General features: G+C 37.0%; 1 protein-coding gene across 1 annotated transcript; it reads left to right on the top strand.

Moving 5' to 3' along the window:
* Positions 1 to 851: 851 nt before the first annotated feature.
* LOC136834367 (uncharacterized) lies at positions 852 to 9,693 on the top strand. Its single transcript, XM_067096904.1, has 3 exons — positions 852 to 1,188; positions 7,561 to 7,732; positions 7,819 to 9,693. Exons 1-3 carry the CDS (start codon positions 1,134 to 1,136, stop codon positions 8,390 to 8,392), a joined length of 801 nt encoding a protein of 266 aa, XP_066953005.1. The 5' UTR covers positions 852 to 1,133; the 3' UTR covers positions 8,393 to 9,693.
* The last annotated feature ends 2,894 nt before the right edge of the window (positions 9,694 to 12,587 follow it).

Raw genomic sequence — 12,587 nt, 5'->3', positions numbered from 1 at the left:
TAAATAAAGAGTATATTGAATTTTTCCTGGAACTTTTTGACTTACCCTCGTATTATGGAAATGAAGAAAAATAATCCTACTGGAAAGTGAAAGGAAATGATCTGTCAATAAATTAGTTATTTAAATAAAAAAAAATATTGATATTCTGTACAGTACTGTGGAGGTTTGGATTGGGAGAAAATAGATGTCTTTCAGATCTCGCTTATGGAAAGTATTTTTGCAAAACGCGTGATGAAATCAATAAACTATCAAAACAAACATCGTTGAAATAAGTATAGTAAATATAGAATCATTCGAGATTTAGACCTCTTAAAACTAATAGGACACTACAAATCTGGAAAACATTGGCGTGATGATAAATTAATCAAGGATGTAGAGTTGAGTAGCCTACAGCCATAGTATGGGCTACCTATACAGTCACTAGGTACAGCTCTCCTCAAAGTTTCTATAACGTTTGTCCAACGTGTATCATATATGAACGCAACACTCTTCAATGCAAAAAAATCAAAATACAATCACATGTTACTTTTAGTTGAAATAAACAGCATCTCGCTTAGCACAGGGTAGTTCCCTAAGAATTTAAATGAGACAAACTACCTTGTAAATAAAAACATGATTTTTTTAAATATCCACCTTAACTGGTTCCACATTTATTATGATAGACCTAAATAATATGGATGGTTTGCACGCAAACCTACAAGTCACTTTTCCTTTACGGCTTTACCAAATATACATACGCAATTTACTATATATTATGCCTTAGCTACAAGTATGCTGGTATGTGACGAACCAACGTATTGCTGGAAATTTTTTGGGAACCTCGTTGAATATTTCATCTCTGCATGCTAGCTAATATTGACGTATTAGCATTTATGAAGTTGCTTAATAAAATAAATTGTATAAATAATATGAAAATGAAGAGAACACACTACTCACATTAGTGATGGAAATGCACGGGGTCGCTGTTGGGATCAAAGTCAAAGATGGCCGTCAAATCAGCACACTCGGAAGGAGTAGTTGGCAACCGAGACTTGTAGTCATCAAAATTTTATAAGGACGAGGTATCGCGGCTTCCATTCCTTGTTCGACCATCCTTTTAAGTGTATCAGAAGACTTCAACCGGACAGATCACGATGTTTTGTATACTGTTTATGGGATTTTGGATGTACCAACCTTGCTTTAGCTTTGGTAAGTACTGAATTCCGATTTTTGCTTTTACTGAACCCCGAATATCTTATTAGTTAGGCTGTGTTTTTATTGTTGTCATTTCTGTGAAAGAGTAAGTGTCAAACTAGTCTTGTTTTGGTTAATGGCTTGGGAATTATTGTCCTTGCTGAAATATGACAGTGTGATTTTCTTAGTAGCAAGTGCATGGGCACAGGCCTATATGCAGGCTACTTTGGCTACCCTAGGCTTGCTTGTCCATGGTGTTCTTTGGTCATTGTGTGGCTCCACAGTGTTTTGCTTCTCTTACCATATTTTTATTGGTAGAGCTAAGTATTGGCTCTGCGTCGGGTATCACCTTGGAAATTGACTCTTTCTATAGTATTCTGGTTGCTTATCAAGAATTTACCATTATATTTTGTCACTTGACTGTAATTAACCTGTAATTAACTTCAGAACTGATTATATTTTTACCATTGCTCGTGCACAGTGTTATAGGGGAACTTTTGGTAGACAGTGGAGTTTCCCTTCACTGGGGTTCTGGGGGCGGGTTAGTTAGGCTAAGGTACATTAGTTTAGGCCTACTAGGGCCAAGGTTATAGTTGACATTTTCTATAGAATACATTAGTTTATTATGGTTCCTTTTATAATAGATTTTCCTTAGCCTTTCAGAATAGCCTTTAGGTAATTCTAACTTGGGAAAAGGTTTGGGGCAATTTATTGTTGTATTTCCACGAAACAGTGAGCTGAACTATGGCAATTGACGTTTCAGGAGAGCATGTTATTTTACTTGGCTACAACTAATCACGAATTTAACCCAGGTGTGGAGAGTAATAAACTTTTGGCCTTGCTCATTTTTTATAACTGGCCAGCTGTTTAGTACTAAACCGTAACATGAGATTTTATTGACCTTTGAAGACCTGCGACCCGAATTACCTAACGCCGGGTAGGTCTAAGCCGGCATTCTGCGGCGCAGGCCACCACCCTCCAGGCTAACACGGCAAAATTGTAAACTAGTAAACCCTCACGGTATGTTAGGTTGGTATTTTTAGGGTGTTTACTGGTTACAATTTTGCCGTATTAAATGGGAGGCGAGGGGAGGCCTTGTCGTGGAATGCGGCTTTTTCTAGATTCATTCTGTCGTAGTGTAATCTTTTAAAGGTCAATTACAGGATAGTTAAGAGCGACCGACAAAATATTACTTTTAAATTCTTAAAGCAAGTAAAATAACATAAGAAAACATCAATTGCCATAGTCTAGCTCACCGCGGACAGCCGGCTTAGAATTACCCCTTCTTGAACATATGGCTCTCCAATGTCTCTCATATTCAAAGAACCACTCCATACAGTCTGTGCAGAGCTAATATTTAGAAATACCTTTATATTAATTATTAAGCTGGTAATTTTACAGGAAATCGCACTGAGAAACCACTCCTTAATAGAATTTAAAAAAATATTTTGATGGGACAATAAGGAAAAGGGCACATATATATAGCCTAATGCAGGACAGGTGAAGTAATTTGAAATATGCACCGAGTTCATTTGATAAATTTGCCTTATTTTATGTATTTACATTCATCCTTGAGGGGCTGGTGCAAAACACAGTGTTCCGCTAAGTGTTTCTGTTGGATTACCATCAACAGTATTATCTTTGGTTTTTAGCATATGTACATATGTTGTTGCATGATGTTTCTTTTTTTTTTTTACAACTGTGAAGTTTTTTTTTTACAACTGTGAAGTTGTTACAGAGTTTTACATCACATCAAGATGACAAATAGGCAAGGTGGGATATTGTTTTTATGATAACATGTTAATTTGTTTGCATATGAATTTGATATTCATTTCCATCAGAAATGCTGGTTTACCCCACTGCAAACCCATTAGGCCAGAACTAGGGTTTATTGGTGGTAGAAAGGAGCATAGCTCATATGGTAAAATTTATGGTAAAATTTCGTTATTACTTAGCAGGAATGCTTGGATTATCATTAATGGTATAGGTCTTCAAGATGAGGTAAATTTTTAGCCTACTGTAATATCACCAGCATGTTTATACATACACCATGTGTGTGTGCGTGTATTTGTATTCATGTGCGAGATGTTGAGGTAAACTACAGTGTGCACATGCTGTTATGGATGTCATGCCAATGAAAATTCATGAATCCTTACTCATCCAAAAAACATCATAGATCAACTCAGGCCTTCATATATCATTGGTTGAAACTTTTGGTAACTGGGTATTGAAATATGTTTACTGATAAACCCAAATATATAAATCACATATATATGGATATCTTATAAGAGAGAGAGAGAGAGAGAGATTAATTTAATACAATTACAGAAGTGCAAATTGTTCGAAGATATTGCCTGTTCATACAACACGAATAAAAAGACTAGGTGTTGCATTAAGTTCTTGTTTACTTTTCGTTGAGCCATAACCAATACGAGTGCTAGATATGATAAACCGATTAGGGAGCATTTAGATCTTGTTTGCTCTGTGTTCACTTGTTACTGTGGATAGTATGCAGTGTAGGGAGGCAGGGATATTTAGTGTTATGTAACCCCCCCCCCCCCACCCGTTAGGTTAGGAAGGTAAGGTCTGGTTAGGTCAGAATACGGCACTCTAAAAAAGTTTAGGATTTCTCACACCTATTCCTGTCTCTTTACTCTGTATCCACTCCAAAACTGCATGATATTCTCTCTCTCTCTCTCTCTCTCTCTCTCTCTCTCTCTCTCTCATGAAATGTTAATGTGGAAAAACCAAAATTCAGTACTAAATGGTAGCTACTTGTTCCGTATAAAATCAACATGTATATGTATATGTGTATGTTTGCATGTGTAGTATACACATGTATCATGTTGCTGTGTATTTGTTCGACTCTCTCCTTCTCTTTGGGTTATTTATTTTTGAATAAAAATATTTTTCAAGTTTCGCCCATATAAGCAGTTCTGGCATATATCAGAGAGAGAGAGAGAGAGAGAGAGAATACTTCACAGTTTGGTTTTATTTTGTGTACAGTACTGTACAATGTATTCTTTGTTGTTTATAAGCACATTTAGTACATGTAGAGGGAATACGGATATGAAGTTGCCATTTTACATCCATAGTTTTTTTTATAATAATAATAATAATAATAATAATAATAATAATAATAATAATAATCAGAAATTTCCATTATCTGGCACGCCCTTGGATGTATTACTTTGGATATGGGAGAGATTACGTAATTGTACATTTGGTGGTTATTCACGCCTCAGATGAGATATCACACCATTGTCATATGCAGATGTATTTATTACAAATATCACTTTTTTTTTTTTTTTTTTTTTTTACAACTCTTGGTGAGCAACACCCAAGAAACCTGTTAAAGAGAGTCAGTTTTTTGGGGATATTTAAAGGTACTGGTTCTTATAACCAAGGCTATCATTACCAGATAAACAAGAATGTTGATGAGCTGCACAATGCCTGCCTCATAATTAGAAACTGTAAGTAAATTTTTACTTTAGGGGAAACTGAGAATTTACACTTCGTATATTATCAAATTTAAAATTACGTGTCTTGCCTCATTCCCTTAAAGATCCTATTATCATTTTTCCTCAATTTTATGTTTGCTAACATTATAAATTAATTTTGTTTTGCATATATTAGTCCTTTTCTTTTAGTGGTTCTTCTAGTATTCTGTAATACCATCGTGTCCTTGCTGCCATGTGAATTTCTATAGGAGCCATAGTAAAGTTAAAGCTGTTAAGTAAAAAAACAGATAACCGATGACATAGTTCGTGTCTCTTCTGATCGCGAAAAACAACTGAATCCTTGCTTTGATTTACAAGCTGCAACAACACTACCCAACTCTTACTTTTAACACTCAACCTGCTTTCCCCCTTGATTCCTAAGAAGGACTCTATGGAAATCTTCTTATCACAATTCTCTTCAAGTACAAGTTACCTTGTCCAGTTACCAGCTGGATAAATTACTGGATTTGAGACCACAAATTCTCAAAACGTACGGGAAGCTTTTGGAATTAACAGCAAAGTAAAGGTTGGTGCTTTACAGAAATTGTTAGAGGAACCTACTTAGCCTTTCCTTAGTTTAGAGTGTAGTCCAAGTACATGTTCCTAAGAATCTAATTCTTCAATTAACCAGTTGCCTTCTCCTGTGGCAAAATTAGGTGTTTCTTAACCCCAATTCATATAAGTGGTAATTATAAAACATGCAAAATTGAATGTTGTATCTTCCCAGAAACAACACATGGTGGTTGTGATACTTGTGATATACTGTTGTCCATATGCACAGTCGTACAGAGTACTCTTGATGAGGGTGCAGAAGCACACATGGTTGGTCTAGATTTTGGTCTAGCCTTTGACCTGTGAATCTTGAGGTAGTTATATACAAGCTTAAGATTATAGGAAATTGGTGGATCTTTTATTAGTATTTTAAATAAATTTTTGATAGGCAGAATTCAAGAGGGCCTATGTTGATGGCCAGTGTAGTAGTTTTAGTAACGTCACTTCAGACATTCCTCTTGGACCTATGCTATTTATTATTGATACTAGTAACATGTGGCAAGGTCTGGGGAACAAACTAATTGTGCACACAAATTATGCTACTCTTCTAGCTGCTGTTCCTTCTTTGTACTAGTTGCAAAATCCTTTAATAGAGATCTGGCACATATTCATTGGTGGAGTATGCTTTAGGGCATGAAACTTAACCAATCTAAAATTCAAATCAGTATATAGTTAGCCATTCCTGAATGCGTTAACTGTGCATCGTGACTTATATTTAAAACGGTATGGTTTTAAATGTCAGTGACCTTCAGATTTTAGGTGTAACTTTTGATAAGACTTTGACTTTTGAGAGCAGATACATAACTTTTGACAGCAGATACATAATATTGCTTCCAATGCTTCTCAGTAAGTTGGTATTGTCTGGAAATCTTAAGGAGTGCTTCAGGATGAAGCTGTTATATCTAAGTGTTTTACCTCCTCTTCTTCCCTTTTTGGAGTACATAATGCCCAAACAACACAGACCGTAGATGGAGGAGAAGAGTATCTTCGTATACAGTATTCATCATGATGAACCTCAACCATTATACTACTAGGAAATGTCTCGTGAAAAATATATAAATTTATGATTTGCTATGCAGATATATTGCAGAATCATTATTAAAACACATATTAAGGTTAAAATAAGAAAAATTGCAACTTTATCTGAGTAGAATTATACTGTTAAGAAATAAAATGTAATATATATAATCTGTAAAATTCACTGTGTCAATATAGTGCAAAATCATTTTTGTAATATGTTAATATAAGGCCATTGTAAGAAAAATTGTACCTTTATCTAAATAAAATTGTGGCCAAACCACACTGTACTGTACATTACTCTTACCAGTACTTAACTTTCTGAACTATTCCCTACCATGGTTAGCTAGCTAACTGCCCTCATTCTCCTTGCACCCGTCTCGCCTATCACCTAAAAAAAAAAAAAAGAGAAAAAAAAATTGTTCTCCAGTGTGGTCTTTGGGTGCTGACTCTAATTTTGAACACTTGGGTAGAGTTATGTCATCAGCCAAGTTTATTTTGCCAACTTATATTGTTGACCTGTGCCATAGATGTAAAGTGAGTTCATTATGTTTTATGTTTCCTGCATAAAATGTACTATAATGACAAAATCCTCTGCATTCGTTTTTACCTAAGTTAGCTGTTTTTGCTTGTAACACTAGGCAGGCTGCTTCTGCAAACAATGTGACATTTTCTAGCATCAGGTTTAATACTACTCAATTTGCTAGGAGTTTTATCTTTGCTACAACTAAAATGTGGAAGAGTTTGCCTACTGCAGTCATGGAATCTTCCAGTATTTAGATATTTAAGTGAGGATCAAATTCATTCCTGGTTTCTGCTAACATCCCCTGAGTATCAAGTGTGATGGTTTTGTTCTCAATTTCCTTCATGAAAAGATGTGAGATCATGTAATTAGGGCCTGCCAAATCTAGGGTTTCTCATGGAGAAGACTGACAACTGATCTCTTTAGTTGATGATTTATTTCTTGGCTAACCTTGTCCAATTTGGGCAGTAGAATAAAAGTAAAATAAGTGATGTTATACAGAAAATATCAAGTATACATTATTTTAAATTTATTTCCTGTAATTTTGAAAATACGTAAAGTTGATGTTAGAGAAAATATGCTCAAGTTGTGAGTGCTTGGCATTGTTTCCACAAGATACATTTACAAGTAACAGTAATTTCCTTAAAGCAAATGTACAGCAAATTTTCAACACTTCACCAGCAAAATTTTCATAATGTAATAGCATGTTTTTTCTTCTCACTGCTATAACATTAATCATTTTGATATTGATGATGACTGAATATACATTCAAATCTTATTTTCACTTTCTGTCAGATGAAGGTGTAGGGGAACAAGAAGTGGGTATTATTGGCCATTTCCTAAAGTCATCACCAGCTTTTGTAAGTGAAACACACAATATTGATGCAGTGAAATTAGTTTCAAGAGAAAGCTACCTGTCATCTACTGATGGGAAAGGACCAAATCTTCATGAAGTACAACCATCAAAGTATGTTAATTTTACTTATAATTCAGTATTGCCTATCGTTACCAGTAGGAACATATCTAACAATATTTGTTATTCTTTATTTCTAGGACCATCATTCAGGAGAATTTCCCAGCCATAACTTCATCTTCAAGCTTTGAAGAAAGCAAACCTTTTCCATATTTAATCAGTAAAAATTATACCATTACAACAGATCTTGGATCCTTCGAAGCAGACAGAAGTAACTATAGTAGAGTGAAGTATAAGGCAGTAACCAACCATGTGTCTTTACTTTCATGGCAGACTCCACATTCAGAGCCTTCAGTCATGCCTGAGCTTTTCAAATCTGGAGAAGAAAATACAGACCGCATGATTAACATTGCTGTTCCTACAGTCAAGGATGCAGATGCAAAGTCTAACATGTCATCTGAATTTTTTGAAATTTCTGAAAGCAAATTATATCCAACGTCATTTCTTTTGACATTTTCTCATTCTACGATGCTGGCAAACTCTATATTAGCAGTCCCTACAGCTGCAGAGGAAACTCACCTAATAGGAATGGAAAACATGGATCCAATGGGGCAAGGAAAGTTGTCAGACATGTCGGATTATGATAATCCTTCATATTTAAACTTTACTTCAAATCCTGTAAAAATATATTTACAGCTTTTACTTCAACTTTAACTGCTTCAGTTAATCAAAGGATTGCCACAATTGTTGGAAGTGTGCTTCATTTTGATGTTGATCCAGATTCATCAGGTTTCAGTAGTCTATTAGAAAAACAGTTGATCAAGACACACTTTTCTGAGGCAAAATTTTTGTCAGTTTTTCCTACAGAAACTTTGGGAAAAATATCAACTCTGACTGCATCACCCAGTCTCTCGGCTGTGACATTCCCAAACACCGAGTTAGTAAATAAATCTTCCAAGGTGACATCTAGTTTCTCAACAGAATTGTTTCCCAGTACCCAGTCGGTAACAAAATCTTCTCAGATATTTCTTAAAGGATTTTATACCAGGGAAGGTTATCTTGGATATTTGAAATCTTTTGCTGGTAAGATTTTTGATTTATTTGCAAAAACTTCTCTGATATATAAGGTTGGAACACCAGGTACCTTAAAAGTGGAAAATTATGCATCTTCTTACAGTAGTACAAAAATACATTCTGATACAGTTGCAAAAACTTTACCAGCTGAGCAAGTGGTGGAAATTTCAACCCATCCATTCGGCTCAAGCCCTGGTTCAGAATTTGGCAAGGAAAGCCATAATTCAAGTAAATTTTCTCTACACCCAGGAGAAAGACAATTATCGACCAATGATGAATTACCTAATGGAGTGCTAGAATACGTTTCGTCTGTTTTGGGAATTTCCTTGCAGACAGAGGAGACTCTTAAAGTAACAACTAGTAAGTCTCCAAGCATAGTATCTGCTGCTACATTCATAAGACCTCAGAATTATTCAGGGAGGGCTACAGCCTCAGATAATAAAAGTGAATCATTGAGTGTCTGTTTAGATGAAGTGCATGGTTTAAAAGAGAGCCAGACAGTCCTGCTGGACAAGTTAAGTGACCATTTGGCAAATCAAACAACAACAGAAAATTTACAAAGAAATACATTGGTGTTGCTTATTATAGGTGGTATTGTCATTCAGATACAATTAATTCTTGGTCTAGTCATGATTTGGTGGTGTTTGCATGGGAAAGTTAGAAGGTTCCTGAACAATGATTCTTTAGTTGTATATGATGGACTCTCTAAAGTTGTGAATTTCAGAAATTCTGTGAAACTGACTGAAGAAAATGCTGGGCCATCAGTAATGTCAAAAGATGAGAGAAAAATTAAATTGTCTGCAAATTCTCAAGTTCCTAAATACATAACCACAGCATTATGAAGTGTTTGTCTTGAATGAGGTATGCTGTATATTTATGTTGTTCCAGATGTTTGTATTACAGAATAAGGTAGTTGTTCTAAATAGAGTAGTTTATTAAAAGGCTCTTTTTCTTTTTCCTTTGTAAAATTTTGAGGCACTGCGTAAGAACATCTGCATCTTAGTTACGCTACACATGAGTAACTCTAAAATTTCTTTTTATGTTCATTTTCTTGTTGCTGTAATAACAGTGTAGTTTTGTAACATATGATGCTGTTGTTGAGAATAAATTCCAAATTGATATCATAGAATTGGGACCAGGGTAACATTTTGAAATCATCCTCAGAGATGAAATAAGATTAAACCTCAGTAGTGCGAACCCTTTTAATCTGTGCTTTTGGATATTCTGGAAAAAATACTAATTTGCCAGCGAGTTTGGATTACAGGTTCATATTCCAAATAAAATATCAAGGAACAAGTACAAAAAAACATACAATTGGTTAAAATGCTATTATTGTAAGAAGGAGATGCTAAAGTGAAAGCTATTGAAATACTTAAAAAGCAATATTAAGATTTTTTACTTACTGTGTAAGTGAAAACAGAGATGATGACTACACTACCTACTGAAGCATTTACATGTTATAAAGTCAAAAGTCATTAGTACTGTACAATTCAAGTTTAATGTATGAAAACATGTAAAACTTGTATAATGCAATAGAGTATCAGACACAGTTTACTGGATGTTGCTGCAGAAAAAAAAAAAAAAAGTTGCTGCCTCACCTTGTACCTGCACAAAAATGCTTTTGATGTACAGTATTTGTAAATAGCTGAGCAGATAAGTAATATAACACTTAATGTAAAGTTTAGGTTGAAAACAGTAGTTTCATATAAGTAACTTACCAAGTAATTACGTAGCTATAGTTTCAACTCGCACAGCAGCTTAAATTTTGAAATTCGCAGTAGCGTTTCTTTTGTTTTGTATAGGTGACTAGCCCCGCCCACTTTTGGGGAACAAGAGGAACAACATAGCAAAGAACTTCAATTTGTTTCTGCCGGCTTATGACTAACATTGGTTGTAAAAAGTCAGCTTGTTTTGGAATTTTGATCATTTTCCAGTTGATGTTTTTCCAATTGGTGAAGTATTTTTACCTTTGGTGGCCTTCAGCATGATTAGTTAGTGTTAGGTTTTTCTTTTTGAGACCAATTTTTTCAGAATTAAGAAATTTTCACAGTTGGAGACTTTTCACTGATTAAGACTTTTTAGACTAGTTGACTTGTTTGCATAGCAGCATGTCAGACTCAAGTTCAGCTAGTATTTGTTATTGCAGCAAAGGCTGCAATACGAGGTTGAATAAGGCATCTTATGACTCACATACCCTTTGTACTGACTGTAGGGGGCAAGTGTGTTCTGTAGATTTGACCTGTAATGAGAGTAGAGACTGGGAAGACAAGAAATTGAGAGTTTTAGTGTAAAGACTGGGACAGCAAGAAATTGAGAGTTTTAAAGTCACATTAGCCAAAGTAGAAAGAGACAGGAAGAGGAAATGGCTTCTAGGGCCGATAGCAAGATTTTAGCTAGTCAGGATTCTTTTCGTAAGTCTCCTAGTGATGTTAACATTCCTGTTATCTCTTCTCCTATGCCTATTGTGTCTCCCATTCCCAGTCATCCAACTGTACCACGTACGACATTAGGAGTGTAGTCAACTCTTGAAGACTGAGCTGATGCTATCCCTCACTGGTGAATTCAGCCGAAAAAGGAAGAGCATGAACTGTGAGGAATACACAGTGCATGCAGATGTACCACCTACTCCTATGCCTGGTTCCCATGCTTCCGACCCCAATCCTGTTGCCAGTCCTGAATCAAGAATTGACCTGACATATGATCTAATAGTGAATACCATGGCCCAATAAGGGGCAACCGTGAAGGTCCTAATGGACAAAGTGAATGATAGAAGTGCTAGGTGGAGGAGGTGGCTGCCTATCCCACCGACTCTTGTAGACAAAGGTCCCTGCCATACTCCCCTAAACATGGGAGGAGGCATACTGGAAGTCCAAGGGAGGTTGGTGGGGTCTATGTACGGGTAGTCGTCCCCTCAGTCAAACCTGTTGTTGCTTCCTAGGTTGTGACAGACAGCCATTGGAAAGGCGTCAGTACAGAAGTGCGTTGTCTGTCCTCTAGTTCAGAGGCGTCCAGTCCTGACGAGGCGCCAGTGGTGTTTTGCGGACGAGTCTTGGCCATTGAAAAGGCATACAACAGATGCAGACCACTCTTCTCAGCTGCCCTGCAAAAGGTTCAGAGAACCTTCTCGCAGCCCTCAGCCTTCTTGCAGTAACATGGACGGTCCAGAGCATTTTTCTCCAGAGCGCCCTTCATTAGAGCATGAGCACTCGCCTTGCAAGCGCTCTTCATCTTCTCATAGCGCCCATTGCTGTCCAGGCATCAGTTTTCTTACGAGCGCCCATTCGCCCAGTCTCAGCTCTCGAGTGCCCGGCGCCAACCCCCTTCTTTTCAGCGCCAGCTTCCAAGCACTCAGCGCCAGCCTCCATGCGCTCGGATCCTCCTTGTCAGCTGCCTGCTTCAGGTCCTCCTGCGTCCTCAGTTTTTGATACGTCGTTGGTGCCCATCCAGCGTCGGCTTGCTGACATTTGTGGACTGCTCAAGAAGATGACAACTTAGATCAGGACACTGCTCCCTCAGGTTATGCAGCCCTGCTGTGGTATTTGCGGCTAAGCTTCCCTGACTTTTTCACTCCAGCAACCCCAGTTTCACCCGCTTCCGCCTTCTTGATGAGCAACCAGCCTGTTGACTCTGCAGGCTCCTTAAGATGGTGCTTTCATCCTCCTCGAGGAAGACCCTGAACGAAATTGAGGGTTGACTCTCAGAGAAAAGAGAGGTAGGAAGGCCTCTTTTAGTTTTCCTCCCTCCCGACTGTCTCACAGGAGGTATTTATCATTTGCCACAGGAGAAGCTCCTTCTTTGGGAGTTGCTGCCTCCTTCCAGGGTACTTCTCTGGGCT

Source organism: Macrobrachium rosenbergii, chromosome 53 (assembly GCF_040412425.1).
Source record: "Macrobrachium rosenbergii isolate ZJJX-2024 chromosome 53, ASM4041242v1, whole genome shotgun sequence".
NCBI classification, from domain to species: domain Eukaryota; kingdom Metazoa; phylum Arthropoda; class Malacostraca; order Decapoda; family Palaemonidae; genus Macrobrachium; species Macrobrachium rosenbergii.
The sequence above is the reverse complement of the archived record's forward strand: the minus strand, read 5'-3'. Positions and strand labels throughout refer to the sequence as shown.

Coding starts and splice junctions, on each gene's coding strand:
- LOC136834367 (XM_067096904.1), top strand. CDS start 1,134: ATGTTTTGTATACTGTTTATGGGATTTTGGATGTACCAACCTTGCTTT. Junction 1,189..7,560: donor CCAACCTTGCTTTAGCTTTG/GTAAGTACTGAA, acceptor ACTTTCTGTCAG/ATGAAGGTGTAGGGGAACAA. Junction 7,733..7,818: donor CATGAAGTACAACCATCAAA/GTATGTTAATTT, acceptor CTTTATTTCTAG/GACCATCATTCAGGAGAATT.